Source organism: Sinocyclocheilus rhinocerous, unplaced genomic scaffold, assembly GCF_001515625.1.
Source record: "Sinocyclocheilus rhinocerous isolate Xijiao unplaced genomic scaffold, SAMN03320098_v1.1 scaffold429, whole genome shotgun sequence".
Lineage (NCBI taxonomy): Eukaryota > Metazoa > Chordata > Actinopteri > Cypriniformes > Cyprinidae > Sinocyclocheilus > Sinocyclocheilus rhinocerous.
In genome coordinates this window covers 371,292-395,841 of record NW_015665829.1, presented here as the reverse complement: position 1 = coordinate 395,841, position 24,550 = coordinate 371,292, and the positions used below count along the sequence as shown (strand labels likewise).

The 24,550-nt window shown below is 39.6% G+C and overlaps 1 protein-coding gene across 1 annotated transcript in view; it reads left to right on the top strand.

Moving 5' to 3' along the window:
- The first annotated feature begins 2,415 nt into the window (after positions 1–2,415).
- Positions 2,416–24,550, top strand: part of LOC107731546 (protein Jumonji-like) — a 116,438-nt gene continuing 94,303 nt past the window's right edge. The window contains exon 1 of the mRNA XM_016542662.1: positions 2,416–2,929. Coding sequence (XP_016398148.1) covers positions 2,885–2,929 — 45 coding nt within the window. The 5' untranslated portion in view covers positions 2,416–2,884. The remainder of the gene's footprint in view (positions 2,930–24,550) is intronic.

The window sequence follows — 24,550 nt, the reverse complement described above, 5'->3', positions numbered from 1 at the left end:
GCGCTTTGCGCGCTTTCTATGGTATAATCCATTCAGAATTTGTATGAAACTTTAGTTTTTCTGACAGATAGGCTACACCCTGCAAAGTTTCGGGAATGACATCCGCATACTTATGCGTGATTCACTCTCGAAATAGCAGTGATTGGCAATGGACGGAACATAAAATATGTTGATTTAATTCTGGAACCGGTCCTGGCCAAACCTCCACAGACAGCGCGCGTCCCGAGCGAGATCTAATTCACAGACCAAAAGCGCGTGTAAACTTGATTGAGATCGGGACATATCAACCAGTAATTTAATTTCATTTCCAGTAACGTAAGGTAGAAAGTTCAGCAATGAATGGTATGAGATTTATTGGTTTATCTCTTGCAAGCATGGCCTAAAATTAACAGACACGCACAGAGAAAATACTGTACAGGTACAGCAAGCTCACTGTTCGGAAGAGAAAAAAAAAAAATATATAGCCTTTTCTGCCCCCACCGGAGTCAAATGTCGCCCATGTTGATCACCATTTGTACATTTCTCATATTACTAGCATATGGGCGATAAAGCTACACCAACACAGACATGTTCGATGCACAACACGTTAAGACAACATTGACACCTTTTACAAGTAATAATTAAAAATGACATCTCATGATTGCTAAACTGCTTTATTACTACTACCGGTTAAACACAAACTCTCAGGCCTGTGATATCACAAACTGAAGTCATATGCATGCACCTACCTAAATAAATAAATTTATATCAAATATACTTTCTTTATAATATAAACACATTTAGACATTATCATAACCTTAAATTGGAAAGCAGCTCTGAATAGAGTTGAGTTGTAGGCTAAGATCTTGGATTATGCACACACAGATGCTAAATGGTACATCTTTATAAATAAATGCCAGGTTTATCTTCATCTGTCATGATTTTGTTCCCATGCAAGGGTTATTCCACTATCACCCATGATGACAAAAAATGTGAATATTCTGTTTGGTGCGATAAACTTGTTTTTGTGAATTACTTACGCAGTCCTCTCCGATTCCTGTCATTGATTCAAGATCTGATTATGATTCATTTCTAGAGATTAATTTCACTTTTGTCCAATTACCAGAAGTGTGTTAGTGTAATAAACCTTACGTCTAATGCACACGAACACTCAGCTTCACAGTTTTTGCATTTTTTCAGTCTGCGAATAAGAACCCCTCAGATCGTGTGCCCACCGATGCTCTTTAGACAGGCTCCAAGAAGGGTTATTATAGTTAATTAAAGCTAAATTTAAACAAAGTATAAAAATATTTCCATTACTTACATAAAATAAACATCAACTGAAATGAAATAAAATACAAAAAAAGTTTTATTTCAGCTAGTTGCAAAGGTAACATTCCTCATTTTAATTTAGTTTAACTTGATGTACTAAAATAACTAAAACTACTAAAAATGATAAAGACAACAAAATCACTAAAATGTAACTAAAATTAAAATTAAAAAAGGATATATTAGAATAATAACTGATTCAAAATATTAATAAAAACTATAATAGTATCTCAATGATACTAAAATAACACTGGCTCAAAGTAGTCACAGAATTACCTTTGGAAATAATGCAAAATCAACCATGGTAAAGAATGATTTTATAATCGCCTAACAAAGTCTGGTATTAGTTGTTCAAAGTACACACAAATACGGCAGAGAACAAGTAACTGAGCCTTTAAAATGTGTGCATGCCAACATCCTCTATCTTGCCGTGTTTGCTTTGGCATTATGTTAAATGTTGGCCCTTCTAAGAGTTCTACTGAAAAACATTCAACCAAGAAACCAAGATAGGCTATAGGCTATATAAAAGTATATATACAAAATCAGGGAATATAGTCAAAACTATCAACTAATTAATGAGCAACTGTTTGGGAAAGATGTTAATGTTATTTAGTGTTTAATTTAGTGTTGTACACTACAGTTGAAAATAATCTACTAGTTTAGGGAATTTAACTAGTAACATTATACAGTACTGTGTTAGGTAAATGTCACTCAATTATAAATTGTAAAATGTTTTGTAACAATTAGCCAAAACTGTTTAAATATGAAAACAGGCCTACCGTGGAGGAAAGAAACAGACCGTGTCCCGTGTTACCGCTGAGCAGTGTTGCCAAGTCCGCGGAATTGGGCTACTTTAACACTGTTGCCGTGGGTTGTTTTTCGTGTCCGCGGGTTGAAGCGACCCCAATAAGGTGATATTTTACCCCCGGAATGCGATTTTTACCGGGGAACCCCCCCTCGAAACGCGATTGGGCCAGTTTTGAGTAGCAATTGCGCGGGTTTTGTTGCGAAAACCTGGCAACCCTGCCGCTGAGCGTGCTGTCGGGTGTGATAGGCTGCTTAAAGAAAGAAGCTTCGCCTTGTGTTCAGAATCAGATGAGCCCGTGGTGCTGCTGGAGAGTACACTCACCGTCTGCTAGCTCCAGCCAAAACGGACCACGAACACTTCTCCTTTTTTACAATTTTATTTATTTCATCCGATCCTCTGATAAGCCTTTTCAAAACAAGATGTAACTCACCACCGAACATTTACATCCTCACTTGAATAAACCTACATGTTTTAAAGAGCCGGGATGAACATCACTGATGGAAGTTATTGTGGCGAATGGTTTTAACTATGGTATGCCGATGTGATTGTTTATTTTGCCCTTTACCCTTGGCGATGGATCCCTGATTTTGGGATTATCGGTAATTCCACGATTCTACCAGGAATCATCAGCGATCGAATAGGGAATTCTACACAGCCAAGCAAACTACAGGGGATTTAAATCGCATTGCTCCGGGAAAAAGAAGAGAAGCAGTAAGAAAATTCATGTGGCGATTCTCTCCTTAACAATAAATCTTTTTGGATTGCAGAATGAGCAAGGAAAGACCTAAGAGGAATATCATTCAGAAAAAATACGTAAGTAGCGATCGTTTGTATGCGGCTGACCCTAAGTTTGTTCGATGGTCTCGCGCTTGTGTCGATGTTAAATGCGTAAACTTTGATCACGGATGGCTCTTGTTGTGTTTAGTCTGGATTTGAAAGCAAGGCGTAAATGCACCGCACTGCGTGCAAAACACTTAAATATCCAAAGGATTTTCTCTGTAGTCGCACAGACGTCGATGCTCCTCGCTTTTGCCCTGGTATCCTCATTGGGAATGTATATGCTTTGCACGACAGATGTTAGCTTACAGAACTCATCTGTAAACCTGGGCGCGTTTTGTTTTAGGTTTGTTAGTACCAAACAAACTCCAGCGTTAAAACATCATTGTAAATCAGAATGGCTTTGTTTGCTCTTCATTGCTTTCCGTCTCAAAGCCGCGAGGACAACCATATCGCCCGCTTTATTCCGGGATTTGTTTCCCGAACTGAATTCTGCAGGAATACGGGGTATAAAAGCAACTATCCCAACTCCCCTGGCATCTTTGATTTGTTTATCTCGGATGTAACTCGTTCTCCAAGTGTAAGCAATGGGCTCTTTAATGTTTTCAAACTGGGTAAGGAAAGCATTTCCTCTGCCCTTGACGACTGTGAAGACAACAAATTGGTGGCAGATGTAAAGTTAATTTATTTAAGATTCAGAGTGAAGAGTGAATTGTCTTCAGTCTTTACAATTTAAGCAGAATGCTCGACTCGAAAACACTAGTTTGTACAACAGCCAGCATTGTGGGTATTACTGTGCCTGAAACTCTGTTTTGCTTGCTTTATTCTCGGAGAGTTTCTGCACGTTTTATTGTTTAAGATGATTAAATATTAATATTACCCAACTGTAATATTACACAACTGATTAGATTAAGCGCATGGGATGTCGTTTATAGTGGAATATATCCAGTCGCATTGCAGAGGTTCGCGTTTAAAGCAAAGCGACCATTTTACCATCTCTCCAGTACGATGGGTTAGTGAACCGGCGAATTTGTCGTAGTATAATTGGAGAACCGGGACTTCATAGGGCTTGAACTTTCTGGCTGGTGATTTAGTCTCAGGAGCGGAATTAAGCAAGACTACCATAACAAAAGCCCGAGTCTCCTCAGAGACAGCCGACCAAACCTCGTATGAGTTAACCCTCGAAGAACTGCCTGACTCTTAACCCCGGTTTTCCAGACGCTTTACCTGTAGTTGAGGAGGAGTTTCTTTTGTCGTAGTTTGCGAGACTGTTGTTATATCCTTCATTGCTCATGTCTTTACTTTATTTTCCTCTCAAACCAAGCCAGTACCGAGAAATAAATTCCCGCCGGAGCGTGAAAGGGTTAGCTCCTGCAACCAATTTTGTTTGTCACGTGACCTCATACTTAACTTTCCTCCCCACCGAAGAACAACATTGTGCTACCTGGGAATTATCTTTCCGCTTTAAATGTATGTCTTACTGATACTTTTTTAGGCCATCAGCAACAGGTTAAAAGGAGTGAAACAGATATTGCGAGGGTTTAGGTTATGATGACGCACCACGGGGGCAGTTTCCAAGCACTTTATCGGCAATGCTCATGACATCTTATCGCTTTCCATAAATGTGATGGGAATTGTCTATCGTTGCGTGCTTTTGTTCAACTGAAGCTGTCTCATATTGTTAACGCAGCCCACAAAGTGTGATGCAATTACTTTTGTTCATTGACAACACTTTTCAAAATGAAAGTGTTGACAAAAGTAGTCTATCACACCACGTGGTGACTTTAGAAGAATGATTCAGTTAAAACCATTGTACTACTATAGGTTTAAAACGCTTTCCTAAAATAACTTGTCAAAAGGTTGTCAGGATAAGCTTTGGATGCATTAGAGCAAAGCACATTATCATACATTGGTTCTCTGGTTTATCACCAATATTATTTGTTTTGAATAATAAGAAAATAAAATGTAGGCTATATACAGGAAGCCCAATGCCATTGAGACCTAGAAATGTCTTGGGAGTGAATAAAATATTAAGTAATAAAAAATATTTCTGCTTATGCTCTGTTTAATGTTTATGACTTGTTCTATAGTTTGAGATTATTTTAAACCGTATCTATGTAATTAATAGTGATTTGTAGTAAATGTAAATTCATCAAAAAGTATATGAACACTATATGTATTTAGGTATTTTTCCCCATTTTTTTAATGTGGTTATGGGTAATAGAATAACATTTGATCTATTTAGTGTTCTTTTGATCTGTGTATGGTTACATGTCTGAAAGGGATCTGCTGCATCTCGTACTGACCACATGTCAGTATGGTCAGGGTCGTGGTCCTCTGTGTAGTTCGTGTGGAATGGACCTAAACCGTTCAGAACATGGCTGTTACTGTCACATCTGTGCAGTGCTGCCAGCTGTGCTAAAATCTGGTCAGGCAAACAACAAAAACAACCTGAAGGATCTATCCCCGGGGGCCTGCACAACTCTTGGCCCCTTGGATTCAGCCTCCCCTTAATTAGCGTAAGACAATTATACATGCTTGGCTTAACCATATCCCCTGGAACATGAGTGCAAGGGATTTTTTTTTTTACTACTCCATTTTCCTTCACATGTGCTGTGAAAATTATTAAAATTCATTTAGTGGAAAACGAGAGCGGGAGAAAAAAAAATATGATAATAGATGTTAATAAAAGCAAACAAGGAAATGCAATTAGACCGTCCCTGATTGATAGACGTTTGTGAAAAGCAGAAGGGGGGCAAGTAGACACTTCTGCTTTCAGACGAGCTCCTTTAATGGCTTCTCTCAACAAGGCCGTCCTGACACTCTCTGAAGCAACTTCTCTGTATAATTATTTTTAGAGCGAAGAGCTACGCTGGTTTTGATTTCGGACTTTGGCTAATGAATGCAACCGGAGCTCGCGTTTGTGTTCTTGTTCTGTTGAAGTGAACATGGCACATGGTGCGAGGGGAATGGGGGGTTACCCATGGCTATTCTCTCCCTCTCTCTCTCTGCCTCTCTCTCTCTCTCTCATAGACGTGTGGTGAGATAGGCACAGCTGCTGTAGGGGCCTTTACAAATGTAAAGAAGCTGTCAGTGTTTGTTTCATCAGGCGTACAACTGATGAGTGCCTAGTTGAAAAATCCACTGCAGTGTGTGGCGCACAAAAAAGCTGGAAACAAAAATAGAGAGCAGGGCCAAGGCTCACCGAGCCCTCCCTTTGACCCCTTCCCCCGCTCCGAGTCCTCCAGCTTTGCAATGTAAATGTGGGCACCTCTTCCATTTGAGAGGAGAAAGCTGCGAGGCTCTGTGTGTGTGCGTGTGAGAGATTGTATGTTTGTGTTTCAGCGCCTGCCGCTAACGCCACTGCGCTTCATTTAACCCTGTGTTTTAATGCAAATGGGTTTTCTTCTCCCCCATGTGACATGGCAAAATTCATGGATCATACCACAGGAGGCCAGCTGTTATAAAAGGGCCGAGTTAATTTTGTGAGTTTGTTAGTAAAGGGTCACGAACTAGTCTGTTCTAGATTCAACACACTTAATATCCCAAAATGATCTGTGGATTGGATGTACTTGGAGTAAATTTGACAGAATCTGAATATAGAGTTTGCGTAACTCATTCTTTTATTTTCCTGTTTAATACTGTGATCTGTATTGTATGAAGCACTATAAAGTTGACTTGACTGACTTCATCATAGAAACAGTAGATAAGAATAATATAAATGCTGCTATAATGAAAACATGCCTTTTTTTTCTGATAGATATAATAAGCACGCAAGTGATTTATTTAAACAAGTTAGTTGCAAAGGATATCAGAAACGTCAGAGGAAAGCAATAATGTATTTGATTGATACTAGGGGAGAGAATGAACAAAACACCTACCTATCTTTAATATCAGCAGTATAAGGTTAATTAGCTGTGTGATTACTTGATATATTTTTTTTTATTGTAATTATAATGCACATTAATGCGCATTTATTTGCGTAAATGTGTATGTGCAGGTCTTTCAGGGTCACATTTTGTTCACATTGTTGACAGATGTGGGTCGTTTACAAACCGTTTTACAAACTGGATTTTAGCAGCGACTGTGCAAATCTCTTGATGTAAAATGCCAGGACACTTCGGCAAAGCTGGCATGAGTGGCCGCTTATTAATTTATATTTATCCTTTGAATTTTCACAAGGAAATTTTTTCAAAGCAGCTTGCCATAGTCCTCTGCCAAGATACGATGCTTCACCTCACGACACCATTTACGAGAATCTGGCCTGGTGCAGTAACGCATAAGTGTTGCCATTCTCCTTTATGGCTGTTGTGTCTCTGGCTTGGTGCATTATGCAATGTGATCTTTTGCTTATCGACCTTTACAGTCATATGTGATCCAGCCTTCACAAGTGCCGAGCTCCTTGGTCAATGTGTGACTACACAGGATGCACGCCCACATCAGCAAACATGGGCGGTTACATATGCGAATGTGCCCACGTAATGCAAGGAATTTGCTCTGCTGACATAAAAGCAGGTGCAGCAGTGCTTTGATAAGTGGTAAGTGTTGCGCTCAGAAAGAATGTTTTTCATTCCTCTGTCCTGTACTTTGTATTATGATGAGATAAGAGGGCAGAGTATCAGATGGAGTCTCTCTCGTGCAATGTGGTGAGTGAGTTGTGGTGGGTGATGTAAATCATGCACTGGACAGGGCTTAGACGTTGATAGAAGGCTGTATCAGCAGCACAACTCTTAACGACCACATAAATGTGGCTTTTGGTCTACATCTCCTGAATTGCAGTATTGTTTTAGGTCAAAAATGTGAAGTGTTGGTCTACTTCTGGATCTTGGCTTAAAGGGATAGTTCACCCAAAAATGAAAATTAGCCCATTATTTACTCACCCTCAAGCCATCCTAGGCGTATATGACTTCCTTCTTTCAGATGAATCCAATCGGAGTTATTTAAAAAAATTGACTTTGATCTTCCAAGCTGTTTAATGACAGTCAGCGGGTGTTGCAGTTCATCAGTCCAAAAGAAGTGAAATAAAGCGTGAAAACCAACGTTTGTTTACAAGATCAAAGGAAGCAATGTTTCCTTACTTTAGCAAAGGAAAACCAGTCTCCTCTTGGCTTATATCGAAATCCTCCGACATTCTTCTTTACAAATCCTCGTTGTACATCTAATTCGTGACTGTTTTTTTGTATTGATCTCTCCGCTGCGCTTCCACGTTCGTCACTTCTGGGCGGTGTATGCACAAGGCCGACGTCCTATGTCATCCGCCCGGAGCTGCTTCCGTGTACAACAGTGAGAGCAAGCTATATTAAATTGATTATTACGTTTTAAATATAGTTATTTTTCTTACAAAAACGCATCGATTCGCTACGGGAGGCCTTTGTTCACCCCCCGGAGCCGTGTGAGGCACTTTTTATTATGGATGGATGCACTTTATTTCACTTCTTTTGGACTGATGAACTGCAACACCTGCTGACTGCCATTAAACAGCTTGGAAGATCAAAGACAATTTTTTATATAACTCCAACTGGATTCGTCTGAAAGAAGAAAGTCATATATACTTAGCATGCCTTGAGGGTGAGTAATTCATGGACTAATTTTCATTTTTGTGTGAACTAACCCTTTAAGGTCTCATAAAAGGCCGCTGTCAGTTTCCAGCTACTTTAAGGCGGGCGAACACTGTGCGAGTTTGGACACTCGGAAGGTTGTGAGCTATTGTACGTGTTATGAGTCAGTTAGCCTGGGCTGCGTTTCCCAAAAGCATCGTAAGCCTAAGTAGATTGTAGATCTATTTTCAGTTTCCAAATTGAACCCATTGCGAAATTTGCATGGGGAAATCTTAGGTCCTTAGTGTGGATTCCTATTGAAATGACAAAATTTTGCCTACAAAAGTCTGTTGTACAACATTAAATGTGACCACACCATAAAGATAATAATGACCTACACCACAGGTCAGCACAATTATATAACATTTGCTAGAATTACAACATCTACTAAAATCTTCACTATTATAGAAAATTTGTTGTAAGAACTACAGTTGCCTATATGGCTGCTGTACAAAGTGTCTTTTTAACACTGCAATAAACCACTAAATTTGGACTGGGTCTAGATTTCAGGGTTAGGTCTTGGTCTAGATCTGGACCTCAAGAGGGGGGTAGAACTAGATATTTCTGTAAAGCAGAAGTTAAGCTGGCTTCACTATATGATTTTGGCGACCATTTTTCTGTCTGACCAAAGGTATACCAGAAGTGTTGAAGTTGATGACTCTATCTCTTGAACTATCTAACGCATAGAATAAATTGTAATAGTGATTTCCTCATAGTATTCTTTAGTATTGGTCATTTTTATTACATCCCAATTCCTGGGTAATTCCAGAATTGGTACATCAAGGACGTACAATGATTTGTGCCCCTTTCAAGTTGTATTTTCAGACACGCTTTCTCAGTTCCTTTGTGTTTTGTCTTGCTTGCACTTGGCTCAAGGAAGGGTAACCTCACTGATGTTGTCGTGAATGTTGACATGTGGTAAAGACGTGGCAGCAACAGCCAGAACCCCTGGCAGCGGTACTTCCCTTTCACAACTGTGTTCCCCTCCGTGACGCTGACAGACCGTTCTGTTCTCTGGAGGTGTTTTTGTCTTTTCCTCTTTCTGCTTTTATGAATCATTGTGCCATTTGTCTTTGGAATTGCAGTATATTATCCGATATGTTCTGAATACGCTGATCAGGTGCAGACTAGAATCGACAGTATGTTGTGAAAGCAGCCATATTGAAAACATTTACTGTAATGAGGAAGTGGCTTATACCGTAATCATTTCAGGCTTTTAAAAATCAGCCTCTGTGGTTTTCGTGTGTGTGAGCGAAAGCGAGTGAGAGCGCTTTTAGATGGAAGACCTCCCCCTTAGAGCGATGTAATGTAAGTGTCTTTGGGTACGCTTACCCTCCTGCCAGAACATTTGTAATTCTGTGCTGCATCTCTCATTAGCCGGTGAGATGCGTGCCACTGGGAGCCATGTGGCTGCTTTTGTGCAAGTTCAGCTGCTTGAGGAGGGGCCAGTGGGGCCTCTCATAGGCCTGGCACTGGGGTTAGTCATTTTGTTTAGTGTCGAGGACCCTAGCAAGACATACAGTCGTGCAGTGTTTGACTTGCCTTGACAGCAAGTGTGCTTTATCTTGCACAGTGCTACGATTTTAGACCAAGGGCTATCAGATCTGTACATTTGAGGTGGTGTTCGGCCGAGTGCCTTGTGAAGACAACAGTACAGTGGAAACAACTATTTACACTGTGTGCATTCTAAATAGTGTAGATACTATTTGCACCCAAGTGTAAATAGCAACACATAGCATCTTGTTTACACTAACTGCAAGTTTTGATGCATGCTAGTAACACAAAGTTTCAATAGAAATGATACGCTTTTTGTACGAAAAATAAATTGTCTGAGAAATTGTGGGTATGGCTATTGAAAATAGCCTTAAGTAGTACCTTAAGTGTACAAATGGCTAATTACGTATTTGGCGTTTGTAAAGTTTTCTTTCTTTCTTTCTTTCTTTTTTTTTTAAATGGCAATTTAAAAGATGTCATGGATCTCAATTTGCTATTTGTGTGCTTCTTTCATTTATAAATCCGTGTATGTGTGTGTTTGTTTTTTTTCATAAAATTACTTTCAGCGGTCCATATAATGGGTCTTTGGAAAAAGACATTGTATCCCATTTTGCTAGCAAATTTTTGGAATAGCACAATTGCATGTTCCTTTTGAATGAACATAGTGGACATTTCAAAGAAAGACATAATCACCATTTTCCTGTTTTATTTCAAGAGGCATGGTAGCACCTACATTGTTTTTAAGCATAAGCTGACCCTCATGGCAAGGATCTCCGGTGTCTAACTCCGTTTTAGTCACTGAAAGGCAAACCTGTCCATGGATTAAATGACAGTCTCTTGTTTAACCCACAAAACCTTTTGACAGTCAAGGACAAATCTGACAGGATCCAGATAATATCATTAAATCCAGTTCCAGATAGAGTTTAAGACATGGTGACTAATGGTGCTGTTAGCTCTGTAAAGTGATCTGAATTTAAATCACTTTTTACACCACAATAAGCTCATCAAAGTCTTCAGTTCCAGTCATCTTGGCACACGGTCGTATACAACATTATAGCATTTATGAGCAACTTTCCCAATTCTCACATTTATTGTCAGGTTGGAAATGAGCTTTTCTAAATGTGCTACTGTTAATTCACGACAGAGGTTTCAAATTAATTAACGCTGAACAATCACTTTAGAAGTAAATACAATTGAAAGTATAATTGGTAACACTTTATTTCGATAGTCCACTTTAGACATTCTATTAACAGTAAGTAACTTTGCAACTACATGTCAACTAGCAGTTAGTAGAGTATTAGTAGACTGTCTGCTTAATATCTTCTAACACTTTCTTTGTCAACTTATTCTACTAACCCTAAACCTACCCTAACAGTCTACTCTGAGAGTTAGTAGACATCTAGTTGCAAATTAATGAGAATTAGTTGACATGTAGTTGACATGTAGTTACAAAGTTACGTATAGTTAATAGAATGTCTAAAGTGGACTATCGAAATAAAGTGTAACCGTATAATTTAACGTCTCCATAGTGACAAAAACAGTGTCTTGGCAAAAAAAGAACATTGATCACACATGCACTATGCCATCAGAGGGGCCTAGCCACTATGTTTCCATAGTAACCACGCGGTGCCAGAACACAGCGTCTCTCTGCCTTTTTTTTTTCTTTTTTTTTTCAATCGCCACTTGAGTGTCTGAAAATAGTGGTGCTCGGCAGATGCTGAGAGCTCATAATGAGCTCTGGCTGCTTCGGAGGAGACAGAACAAGCTTCTTAACTGCTCACTCATGAATCAGATATTTTCAACAAATCCACAAGTGTTTTTTTTTTTCGTGCAACATGTGAATGAAGCAAAACACTCATTGCCAGAAAAGCCCAGGAGCTCAACTGACCAGGCTGACTAAGGTTCGTTTTAATGGGGCCCATTCGCACACAAATGCACACGTGCATGTAAATGCTAAATGCTAGTGTGCATAATGCCGTCTGTTTTTATGCAGACCTCAACAGCAAGGCTGGGCTGATATTGATTCTGCTGCTGATAAGTGATGCTTTAGTCCAGACTCGTGGTTAATGGCTGCGTCTGTTAGTTTTGTCTGCTGGCAGACATGAGCTGCAAGCGCATTTGCTCTTCCTGGCTTCTCGTTTTTATCATCTCTCGGCTGCTCTACTGGTCTCTGAGAGTGCCACTTGAATCAGCCTTGCTCTCATTGGATTTGCATGCACTTGTCGGTTTCTGCAACTTTGAGTTTGAAGGCCGTAGCTGCTTCTATAGCTGCTTCAATCAGGATACGAACAACAGGAGTTGTGGGGGTCTAAACGCCACACTTAAAGGGATAGTTCACCCAAATATGAAAATTCTGAGCATGTCATTCCAAACACGCATGACTTTTGTTCTTCTGTGAAACACAAAAGAAAATATTTCAAAGTTTGTTTCAAACTTTTTGTTGGTTCATTTGCGGGCTAAAGTAGTCTAATTTGCTTGTATGTGTTTATAAGAGGCTTTTATCCAATGCAAATTGTTATATTCAAGGTATGTATTTGGCAAATATAATAGCTTTGTTTGTTTTAAATGTCTTGAAGATTATAAAAAGAATTATTGTGCATATGGTGCCAAAAGTCAAATTGGTTGTATTAGATGATCCTCAAACCAAAACATTACCTGTAGGAAAGTTAACCCCATAAAAAATCTTAAAACAATTAAATTCAGGCGGACTGGCAGGAGCCGAGGTGAAGTTGGCTCGCAGATGTGTTGACAGATTTATGAGCAAACGCATATTATAGAATGTCACTCCTGACATGGTAAATGCAGTAATATTGAGTGGCAGCATCATGTTTCCAGTAAGCGTGTTTTAATGTACACACACAAGGTAGAATTTACAGATTTAGTCAGCCGTTCATTTCAACTACTGTAATTTAGCTGGAACGAATGGTGTCACAATTTCTTGCGACTATTTTGCTGAAGAGTCAAATTAGTCATAGTCTCTTATTTAGTGCCTGTTGAGGGCCAGAGATTCTCCGCTGGCTTCTTCCTGTGGAAAGTCTCAGTAACAGGCGAGGAGAAAAAGAACGACTTCTGTTTTTATGCCGCCTCATTCATACACAGATGTGGGAAATCACCCGTTTTTACCCTTGAAATTTTCAAGTCCGCAGCTAGCCTATATGTGTTATAATTGAAACGAGGAATGTAAATGCTCAGTTATTCACCTTTTTGCAGTTTTGTTTTTGCATTTTGATGAAATCCAACTAATGTGAAATCTCCCCCTCCACACCATGAATCATATTCACAGAATACAAGAGTGCGTTGAATTCATTTGGTGCTTTTTTTCCTCCCACCTGTCAGGAATCTTTCTTTCATATCGCACGTAATCATTTTTCACATACCCTGATTGCTCTACTAGCCTACTTTCCTGCTCACCATTTTTTTTTTCTTTTAAATCCTTTTATTGTTCTTTTCTTTTTTACGTTTTCTTGCGCTGCCCTTTCCAGTGCCTCCCCGCTGACAGGCTGGGAAGAGAATCATCTGTGAGAAAGTAACAGCAATCCATGAAGTGAAAATCATTACTTAATTGCTGCGATTTGGGCAGTGACCTACTTGTGAGAATGGGTTTAGTTTGATCCGAAAAATGCCCTGAGCGAGCTTCTAACACCCGGCTGCCTGTCTGAGGCCCACACAGCCCAATCGGCCTAAAAAAAAAGCTGGTTTGGTAGGAGGAAAACGGAGGATGCTTTGTTGGCTGTAGCGTGTGTGTGTGTTTAATGGGAGACTTGCACATTATGATCTATTTTTCTCTCAGACCTGTATGGATTTTTTGCTCCATTGTGTGATAATTAGTGGCTAATGTGTAGAATATAGTTTCACGCTTTTCCATTAATTTAATATGCCTTAATGGCACATACAGTGGGTACGGAAAGTATTCAGACCCCCTTAAATTTTTCACTCTTTGTTATATTGCAGCCATTTGCTAAAATCATTTAAGTTAATTTTTTTTCCTCATTAATGTACACACAGCACCCCATATTGACAGAAAAACACAGAATTGTTGACATTTTTGCAGATTTATTAAAAAAGAAAAACTGAAATATCACATGGTCTTAAGTATTCAGACCCTTTGCTGTGACACTCATATATTTAACTCAGGTGCTGTCCATTTGTTCTGATCATCCTTGAGATGGTTCTACACCTTCGTTTGAGTCCAGCTGTGTTTGATTATACTGATTGGACTTGATTAGGAAAGCCACACACCTGTCTATATAAGACCTTACAGCTCACAGTGCATGTCAGAGCAAATGAGAATCATGAGGTCAAAGGAATTGCCTGAAGAGCTCAGAGACAGAATTGTGGCAAGGCACAGATCTGGCCAAGGTTACAAAAAAATTTCTGCTGCACTTAAGGTTCCTAAGAGCACAGTGGCCTCCATAATCCTTAAATGGAAGACGTTTGGGATGACCAGAACCCTTCCTAGAGCTGGCTGTCCGGCCAAACTGAGCTATCGGGGGAGAAGAGCCTTGGTGAGAGAGGTAAAGAAGAACCCAAAGATCACTGTGGCTGAGCTCCAGAGATGCAGTCGGGAGATGGGAGAAAGTTGTAGAAAGTCAACCATCACTGCAGCCCTCCACCAGTCGGGGCTTTATGGCAGAGTGGCCCGACGGAAGCCTCTCCTCAGTGCAAGACACATGAAAGCCCGCATGGAGTTTGCTAAAAAAACACCTGAAGGACTCCAAGATGGTGAGAAATAAGATTCTCTGGTCTGATGAGACCAAGATAGAACTTTTTGGCCTTAATTCTAAGCGGTATGTGTGGAGAAAACCAGGCACCTGTCCAATACAGTCCCAACAGTGAAGCATGGTGGTGGCAGCATCATGCTGTGGGGGTGTTTTTCAGCTGCAGGGACAGGACGACTGGTTGCAATCGAGGGAAAGATGAATGCGGCCAAGTACAGGGATATCCTGGACGAAAACCTTCTCCAGAGTGCTCAGGACCTCAGACTGGAACTAAGGTTTACCTTCCAACAAGACAATGACCCTAAGCACACAGCTAAAATAATGAAGGAGTGGCTTCACAACAACTCTGTTACTGTTCTTGAATGGCCCAGCCAGATCCCTGACTTAAACCCAATTGAGCATCTCTGGAGAGACCTAAAAATGGCTTTCCACCAACGTTTACCATCCAACCTGACAGAACTGGAGTGGATCTGCAAGAGGGAATGGCAGAGGATCCCCAAATCCAGGTGTGAATAACTTGTTGCATCTTTCCCAAAAAGACTCATGGCTGTATTAGATCAAATGGGTGCTTCTACTAAATACTGAGCATTTTTCAGTTTTTCTTTTTTAATAAATTTGCAAAAATGTCAACAATTCTGTGTTTTTCTGTCAATATGGGGTGCTGTGTGTACATTAATGAGGAAAAAAAATGAACTTAAATGATTTTAGCAAATGGCTGCAATATAACAAAGAGTGAAAAATTTAAGGGGGTCTGAATACTTTCCGTACCCACTGTACATGTTCAAAACCGGCTCACAGTCACCAGTCACCATTTCAAATGATTTATCATATATTTTTTGTTTAAAAATTAATTTTAATATGTAATTTTTTAACTAAAATCTTTATTTAATGCCAACTACTAATCCGATGTTTTGCATTGGTGCGCAATTCTTGTACTACACGAAGACCGATGAATGCAGACAAAGAGAGCTCTTATTTTTTATTTTTTTGCATGCTACTCTGTTTCTATTTTGGTGCGGTGTAGAGACAGCAGGTCTTGCACAGTGCCTGTCTGTGGTCACCCGGCCGCTCTGCTCTTGTCAACTGTCACTTTCTGCTGTGGTTGCATCCTTCAACACCAGAGTAACTGGTAATCTTATCTCACTGTCAGTTCGCCTTACTCTCTGCCTGCCTTCTGAGCCCCCGTTAACCCTTTCTATCCTCAAGCTGCCGCCAATCTGTCACCTCCCCTCCATCTTGCAAAGAAAGATTGAGAAAGTGAACACGCGTTGAACTCCCATATCTGACTTTATTATTCTTTGACAGACTCTGCACTAACAAATCCAGCTCTGCTGCACTGACTCCCAATCCTGTTTGTATGTGTCTAATAATGCTTATTAAAGCAATTAACCATGAGGGGCTGTGCATTAGCAGTGATTTTACCAAGGCTAAAGGGTATTGTTAGGCACACATAGCACTTTACTGTGGTAAAATCTTTGTAATGAATGGCCTTGAATGGCTTATTGCTTTCCTATAGTAATGACAATATAAAGGGGGGATAATGTATATAATAATAATAATAATCATCATCAAAATAAAACTTTCTCCACTTAGTAATTTGCATATGTTTGCTATTGCATAATCTATTTGTACCTTATCCAATCAGATTTTAGAGCTTTTGTCAGAAACCGGTTGGTCTGACAGTTGAATCAAGCCCATCAAGGACCCGAAAGCTACTCCATTATCTGAAATAAATTTAGGGGTAATCTGTTCATTGCCTTTTTAGAAATCCAAAATCACTTTTTGATAAATGTGGTCTGAATGACGTTATTACGTTCCTTAGTCCATGCTGAAAAACCAACTTGGGCTTAGCTGGTTTGTTGGCATATCTTTAAGGAGTTTTGGACACCTGAGCCAATCAGATTAAAACCAGAATAAACCAGTTAAGACCAGCAAACCATATTAGGCTGGTTTTAGTTTTTTTTTTTTTTCAGCAGGGATGTCTTTTAAATTGTTAGTATAAAATCATATGCAAACATCACTCAGAGTGTATTTTAAGAAACATGCCAAAAAAAAAAAACCTTGCCTGGCTGTGGTTGATTTTTATTGTACAGATGCTTTTTACAATCCTTAAAATAAAGGCGGTCAGCTAATAGCAGTCCAGCTAATCGCTAGTGGTTTGTCAGCCACAGACCAGTGGCGCTGAAATCCTGTAGAGGAGCACCCCTTCCAAATCTGGGATCAGTTTTCAGACTCAAACTCTTTCTGGCTGTGTATTATCCTGCCAGATTGTCCTCTTCGTCCAGCTAATGCACTGTAATATGATGTAATGTAATGATGTTGTCTCTGTATGACTGGTCATCTTTCTCTGCCTGTTTTCAGTCTGAATGACGCGGTTGGCTCACGTCTGCAGCGTCTCTTTTTTTCGCGAGTTGCCCCCTTGATGTTGTGTAACGTGTGCAGTGCACAAACCGTCAACCCCTCTCATGGGGAAAGACCGTAAATCAACCAGGCACTTTGGTGACACAATGGTCACAATGGCTCAATCTTTCATGCTTGACGAAGTGCCTGAAAAGCGCAAATCAAATTTGTGCCGAGCGTTGACGTTATCACAGTTCCTGGAAATGTGGTGGGCTGCTGCCTTTGAACTAGTTGACCTTTTTGTGGGTGTTTACCATGCAGGAGCAAAGCAGTTTAGATGGAGCCCTGCAATCAATGCTCTTCTTTGCTAGCCGAATAATGGCCTGGCCAGGCACAATATTGCAATATGGGAAATGGAGGCAGAGAGGGACGCATGTAGAGGAGTAGGTGTTCCCCACACACTGGTTAGTTTTTTTTTAATTTTATTTTTGGTCACTCTGTGTCTCTTTTGTTTTGTCTCCTCCTTTAATTCAACTCCAATTCAATTCAGTTCTATTCAATTCAATTCAACAACTCAAAAAATTATCATTTTGTCATCATTAGCTCACCTTCATGTCGTTATAAACCTATATGCCAATAGTGCTGTTTGGACTCGATTGGCTTTCACTGTATAGACAAAACAAAATATTTGATCCATAACAGAAGAAAGTCATACAGGTTTGCGTTGACATCAAGGTGAGTGGATAATCACAGAATTTTAATTTTAGGTTTTGTAATTCCTTTAATTTATGGGATTTATTGAGTTATTCCAGGCAAAATATCATCTGGTCACATAAAGCACACATCTCAAGTAGCTCAAGTTGAGGAAACATTCATGTCTAATGAACTAATGGTGCGAAATGAGTTATGCACTAAAGTTTAATGCTTAGGTTTAAGGGATAGAAGTCTCCAACCCCAAGTATAAGCAATAATATTTTAACTATAAATGTTAGAATAACACATAACATTTTAACTATACCTGCCAGGTATTGTTTTGAACATTTTCCTCAGATGTGAAGTTTGACTAGGGTTTGTGATTTAAGTGGATTCCCGCTCGTGCTGTGTTCATATGCTGTTCTCTTGGCAGGAGACCAGATCATTACAGTCAGGATGACACACTGAAGGTCTATTTTGAAGAAAAGTCATATAGCCTTCCTTCAGTGTATTTTTACCGATAGCTAAATTGAGGCCTATAGCAGATGAAAATAGAGTGTGGAGGGTTTTGAGGTTTTGTCTTGATGGATTCTTCTGGGAGATGACTGGCACCCTTTCAGGGCCTGCTTGTTTTTCGTCTGTCAGGGAAAGATTGGACAGATTGCACTAATTCTTGGTGTTTTCCAATGACTTCTCCAACAAAGGAAGTTGTAATGCTAAAATAAGAGAGGATGTGCACAAACCCACCCTGCTTTTCTTCACTGTTGCGGTGGTATCTGCATTGGCAGGTGGGGCAGCTTAACTGTCAGGTCATCTGTGCATGACTGTGTAGAGACATCCTGTAACATGAGAGCTTCAGTCACGCTGGCGTTCTTAACGATAACGTCCAGTTAGTATCATAAAGCTGAACCTGTTATGATGGAAACTACCGTGGTTAACATCATGGTCAATGAACGCTATCAGTTTGCAGGCATCATTGGTAAGGACAAAAAAATCAATTCCCTGGACAGATTTTATTAATGGGTTGGAAAGTACCTGGATTTAGGTAGTTGTTCTTAACTTTTTAATTAGATATGTGTGCTTGTAGTGTATTTTATTTGCTTAATGAGTTTTTGAGAATATGTTTTGGCCTTTTGACACTTTTTATAGGAACAGTGAGAATAGGAAAGAAAATGACAAGAGGATAACAGGAAATTTTAGGTTTTGTAATTCCTTTAATTTATGGGATTTATTGAGTTATTCCAGGCAAAATATCATCTGGTCACATAAAGCACACATCTCAAGTAGCTCAAGTTGAGGAAACATTCATGTCTAATGAACTAATGGTGCGAAATGAGTTATGCACTAAAGTTTAATGCTTAGGTTTAAGGGATAGAAGTCTCCAACCCCAAGTATAAGCAATAATATTTTAACTATAAATGTTAGAATAACACATAACATTTTAACTATACCTGCCAGGTATTGTTTTGAACATTTTCCTCAGATGTGAAGTTTGACTAGGGTTTGTGATTTAAGTGGATTCCCGCTCGTGCTGTGTTCATATGCTGTTCTCTTGGCAGGAGACCAGATCATTACAGTCAGGATGACACACTGAAGGTCTATTTTGAAGAAAAGTCATATAGCCTTCCTTCAGTGTATTTTTACCGATAGCTAAATTGAGGCCTATAGCAGATGAAAATAGAGTGTGGAGGGTTTTGAGGTTTTGTCTTGATGGATTCTTCTGGGAGATGACTGGCACCCTTTCAGGGCCTGCTTGTTTTTCGTCTGTCAGGGAAAGATTGGACAGATTGCACTAATTCTTGGTGTTTTCCAATGACTTCTCCAACAAAGGAAGTTGTAATGCTAAAATAAGAGAGGATGTGCACAAACCCACCCTGCTTTTCTTCACTGTTGCGGTGGTATCTGCATTGGCAGGTGGGGCAGCTTAACTGTCAGGTCATCTGTGCATGACTGTGTAGAGACATCCTGTAACATGAGAGCTTCAGTCACGCTGGCGTTCTTAACGATAACGTCCAGTTAGTATCATAAAGCTGAACCTGTTATGATGGAAACTACCGTGGTTAACATCATGGTCAATGAACGCTATCAGTTTGCAGGCATCATTGGTAAGGACAAAAAAATCAATTCCCTGGACAGATTTTATTAATGGGTTGGAAAGTACCTGGATTTAGGTAGTTGTTCTTAACTTTTTAATTAGATATGTGTGCTTGTAGTGTATTTTATTTGCTTAATGAGTTTTTGAGAATATGTTTTGGCCTTTTGACACTTTTTATAGGAACAGTGAGAATAGGAAAGAAAATGACAAGAGGATAACAGGAGCAGGAGATGTTGCAAGCTGGATTTGAAATGTCATTGCCTGTATGAGCACTGTGGCTCAATGCATTGGAGCACATGCTTCAACCACTGTAGACTGCATAAATTGCCATTTTTCTTAAAGGAAACATTAGCATGCGCAATAATTAAAGCCACAAAATATGACACCAGTTTTTCTTTAATTTCCCTGAACAGAAAACCCAAAATGGTATGAGTTTTTTCTTTTTCTTTCTTTCTTCTCCTTCTCCTAATGGGACTGTAAGGTCATGCACTGAGAGACCCATTCAAGGTCCCTCCAAAAAAACAAAACAAATTCAGAAGCACTGATGCACAGCCGTGCCATAAACCATTTCCTGAGGAAAAGAAAAAAATATGTCAGGAAGAATGTGTATTACGGAAGTGCTGGTGTGAATTCAAGTATAAGGATCCATGTTATAAAGGAATGATTTGCATGCACAAATGCAGATAGTTGCCGCCTGTAGTCAGAGCTGAATTTAAGATGGCTTCTGAAGGCTCTCTTCCTGTCAGGCTGCTGTTAACACCTCTCCCCTGCTCATAGGGGGCACGGGGGGCTTCTTTGTTGCATCTCACCAAGAGAAAGAGAAATAGAGGAAGGAGAATACAGAGCCTGAAGCGATAACAGCCATGATGACAGGCCCATCACTCCACCCAAACCCACACTTCTGGAGAATGATACATCAGCTCATGTCCAACACCATGGAAGTAATATTTTTTTCTTTTTCAGATCTCTGTGTGTTTACTAGGGATGTGCAAAATGACATTCTCAAAACTGACTTGTCAGGGGGTTGTCTGAATGACTAGTCGACTACAACTGGTATAATTAGGCTGGTTTGGGCTTCATTTGACTCTGAAAGAATGTGTTTCTTAGGGGCCATTAATATAAGATTTAAAACTGGTTAGATATGCAACAGAAGGGAACAGGCCCAAGGGGGCTTGAGGTACTTAAAAAAATATTTTTAAATTGACATTTCTTTAAAGGAGATGCATTTTAAAGATTCAACTTTCCGAGAGGGTTTTGCAGCACGGTAGCACAAAAAATATCAAAACTAATAAAATATTGAGGAAAAAAAAATCTAGGTTGACTAGTTAGACCTCACTAATCGACTAGTTGGTGGTTGGATGACCGTTCATTTCTATTATATAGAATTTACAAACATCTTTATCTCGTTCAAGTGTATTTTAAAGGGTTATGAGCTTGGTTATTTGTTAACTCACACAGCAGTGAGAGAGAGCATGCGAGTGAGCAAATGAATGGCTGTGAATGCGAGCAGCATACTGCTGTTGTTGGGATGTTGGAGGGGGGGAGAGGTAGGTGGAGCTATGAAGATAGATGCCTTGCCAAGTCTGTGGTCACTTGCTGTCTTTCGCGGACCTCTGGTGGGGTGGTGGGGGTGTGAAGAAGCCGTGGCACTTGTGCGCAAGGGCTGTGTTAAAAATGCTACCATTTGTCTGCAGTGTACAGTATGTATACAATGCAAAGTATGCAAAGAACCAGAGTGCACTGTCCAAAATTCTTTATCTCACAATGCAAATGCACTTGACTTGAACCTTCCATTTCTAATGTGTAATCAGAAACAATGTCAGCTGTGAGTTTTAGGTCATAGTTTTATCACATTATTAGATGAATCATGAAAAATAATATTTTAGAGATGATAACTGGACAAGCTCAAGTGACCCCAATGAGGCTGTTTGAAATGCTTATTATTAATTGAGCACTGTAAAATAGTTGGCAGTATTCTGTATATATTGTACAGTATGTCAATATTTCAATTTGAACAAAAATTGGTTAAGGCACAGGTGCTCAATCCAAGAACACAGTGTTTTGGCCCAGAGGCCTTCATTTTTACAGTTAAAATAATTCTCCCTCTTAGCATGTTCTGTTCCTTATTTGACAAGCATTGAGGGATACTTTGATGCTGTGCCATTTTCAGCATCTTATTTTTGTTGAGCTGAATGCCGCAGGAAACTTTGAAATTCCTGCCAATTCTCATATTGCAAAATTGCCTGTTTGTTGGCCTCACTGTTAGCGACTTAAAAATGTAGCTTTCTTGCTTTCTTTTTTTCTTTCTTTGACATTCGACATTTTTGCCCCGTGCCAAACCATCTGCCATTGTTGGAAATTTCTTTAAACAGCCTTAAACATTGTTCATTCAGTTAATTTGACTCCGATAAAAACACTTATCTTTATGCGTGGTGACGGGAGCTATAAATGTTCTCAATTCAAAGGCTCTGTGTGTGTGTAGAGAGTAAGTGAGTGACATCTTTACACATACAGAAAGCTTGATGTTACAATTTACTTTCATAGAAAAATAACAGGAACTTTCCAGGGATGTATTTACCGATTGAAGGAGGGAACAGAGTCACAGACTTAAAGGTAAGGGATTTTGATCTGACTGAAGTCTCCTATTAACACACTAGCAACCACCTAGAATATCTTAGTAACTTGGCAATATGTGAAATAAAAGAAAACCTTATCAACCGCATAACTACGTCTTAGCATTATGATTCTCCACAGATGAGGGTCACTCATGTTTTCAGCAGCAAACTTAAAAATCTAGTTTCCTCACAATGCCCAAGTCATTTCTCAGTAGTTGTGATCTATGAGTTCATACCTAAAAAAAAAAAATGTAATTCTGATTTTTCTTTTTTTCCCCCCTCTGTCATGACCCCACATTATACTGTTAAAAGGAGAGAGTGGGGGATGACAATAAATTCTGAGCATTGATGATCTGTGTTTCCCCCTCCCTCTGTTTTCAAACTGTTTCTCTGTTACCGTAACCGTTTCCTCTCAATGAAATTGTCTGAGTCACCTGCACCTGAATGAAATCTCTGCTTAACCTGGATATTTAAATTCAGCCTGGCGTTAGCAGTTGCGATTGCCTGTAATTTGGGAGAAACATCATGTGCTTCCTGTAGAACCCTCCCCCCTCTTTGTTGTATTGAAATGTTATTGTGCATCAACTCATTTGTTGTCACTGAATCACAATTCTGAGCTAGTTTCAAATGTTAATCAAATCACCTAACCTTCATTGAAATGCATGCTATCCCATTTACACCTCATATAGTACTCTAGAAGAGTGGATATTCTGGAAAAAAGTAGTTTTTAATCATCTCTGTTATGGTTGACTTGGCTAAAATTAGTCTGTGGTTCACTGTAAATTTGTACCTCAGATGGTGAGTGTATGTGGAGTGAAGGGTACTTATATTTAAACTTAGCCTGTTGTTAGCTATGCTAAGGAAATGGGGATTCCCTCTGTGCTTCCCTGCCTGTGACATTTACCAGGAAGTCAGTGTTGTCTGTTCTGAGATCAGTTTCATTTTGACTTGTACGGTTTGCAAATATATGCAGGTCACAGGTGAAGAGTTGTGCAGAAATCAGTTTTGTGTTGAGAAAGCTGAAGCTCAGAAATATGAGTTGCCATTTTGTTTTTGATGACCAAAACAAAACAAATTTTCTTTTGAATCTTCTATACACCAAGATTCAGGTGTATTCATTGTAGTGTGCGTGTCTTTAATGAATCACAGTCCCATTGAACCATGTTATGAGTTTCTGTATGTATAAAATTAAATGCGGCAAGGGAATATGTTAGCATAAAATGTTAGAAAGGCGCACCATGCCAACTGTAAACTTACACAGCTTCCTGGATGTTTTTGTAGCATTTTTACTTTGACACAATTTTTTGGCCACCGTTACTTTTCACCATGGACGAATGTGGGTGGTTTGTGAAGTTTCAAAACCTCTCACCGAAGCTTTCATTGCCGCTGTGTATTAGCTGATTAAAAAGTACAGTTACACATGTTTAGGTGGAAGTGAGTAGGAGTAAACACGATGAAAGGCTCATGCACGCAGCTGAATCGCGGAATCTAATCAGTACTGCTTTCTGGCGCTTCATTAATTTTTCTAGGAGGCCCACGTTGGGGGAAATGTCTAAATGGATCTCAGTGTGCGTAATGCAGTTTCCGACCAAGGTTGGGTAAACTTCTGGGTTTTATATGCTAAGGCTTTTTAACCTTCTCATTTGAGTCATTAAATTTGGAGTAGGATGCCCCTTTTGAAAACAATAATTTCTAGGGCTGCACAATTAATCGAATGCGATTGTCATGCGCATTTTGTTAAAAAAGCCGGTTCTGTAATCAGCAGAAAATCATCATCACGTGCTTTCAGATGGAGCAGAATTTACTACACACAGCCGTAGTTCACTGACAAGTTACGCAAAAAAATTGCAGACGATTTTATTGCGCGATTCTGAAATCGAAGAAATCGTTCACGATAATGACAGCTGTTTGCATAGCTTCTCAGTGAACTACGGCTCTGTGAAGTAAATGCTGCTCCATCTGAAAGCATGTGAAAATACCACATTTAATAACATATTTTTACTCCAAACTCACTTCATAACGTCAGTCGAGTGTTTGAAATAAATCCGTCTGTGAGATGATGTGGCTTCTTAGACAGAATAGGGCACGCAACATATTACATAGTA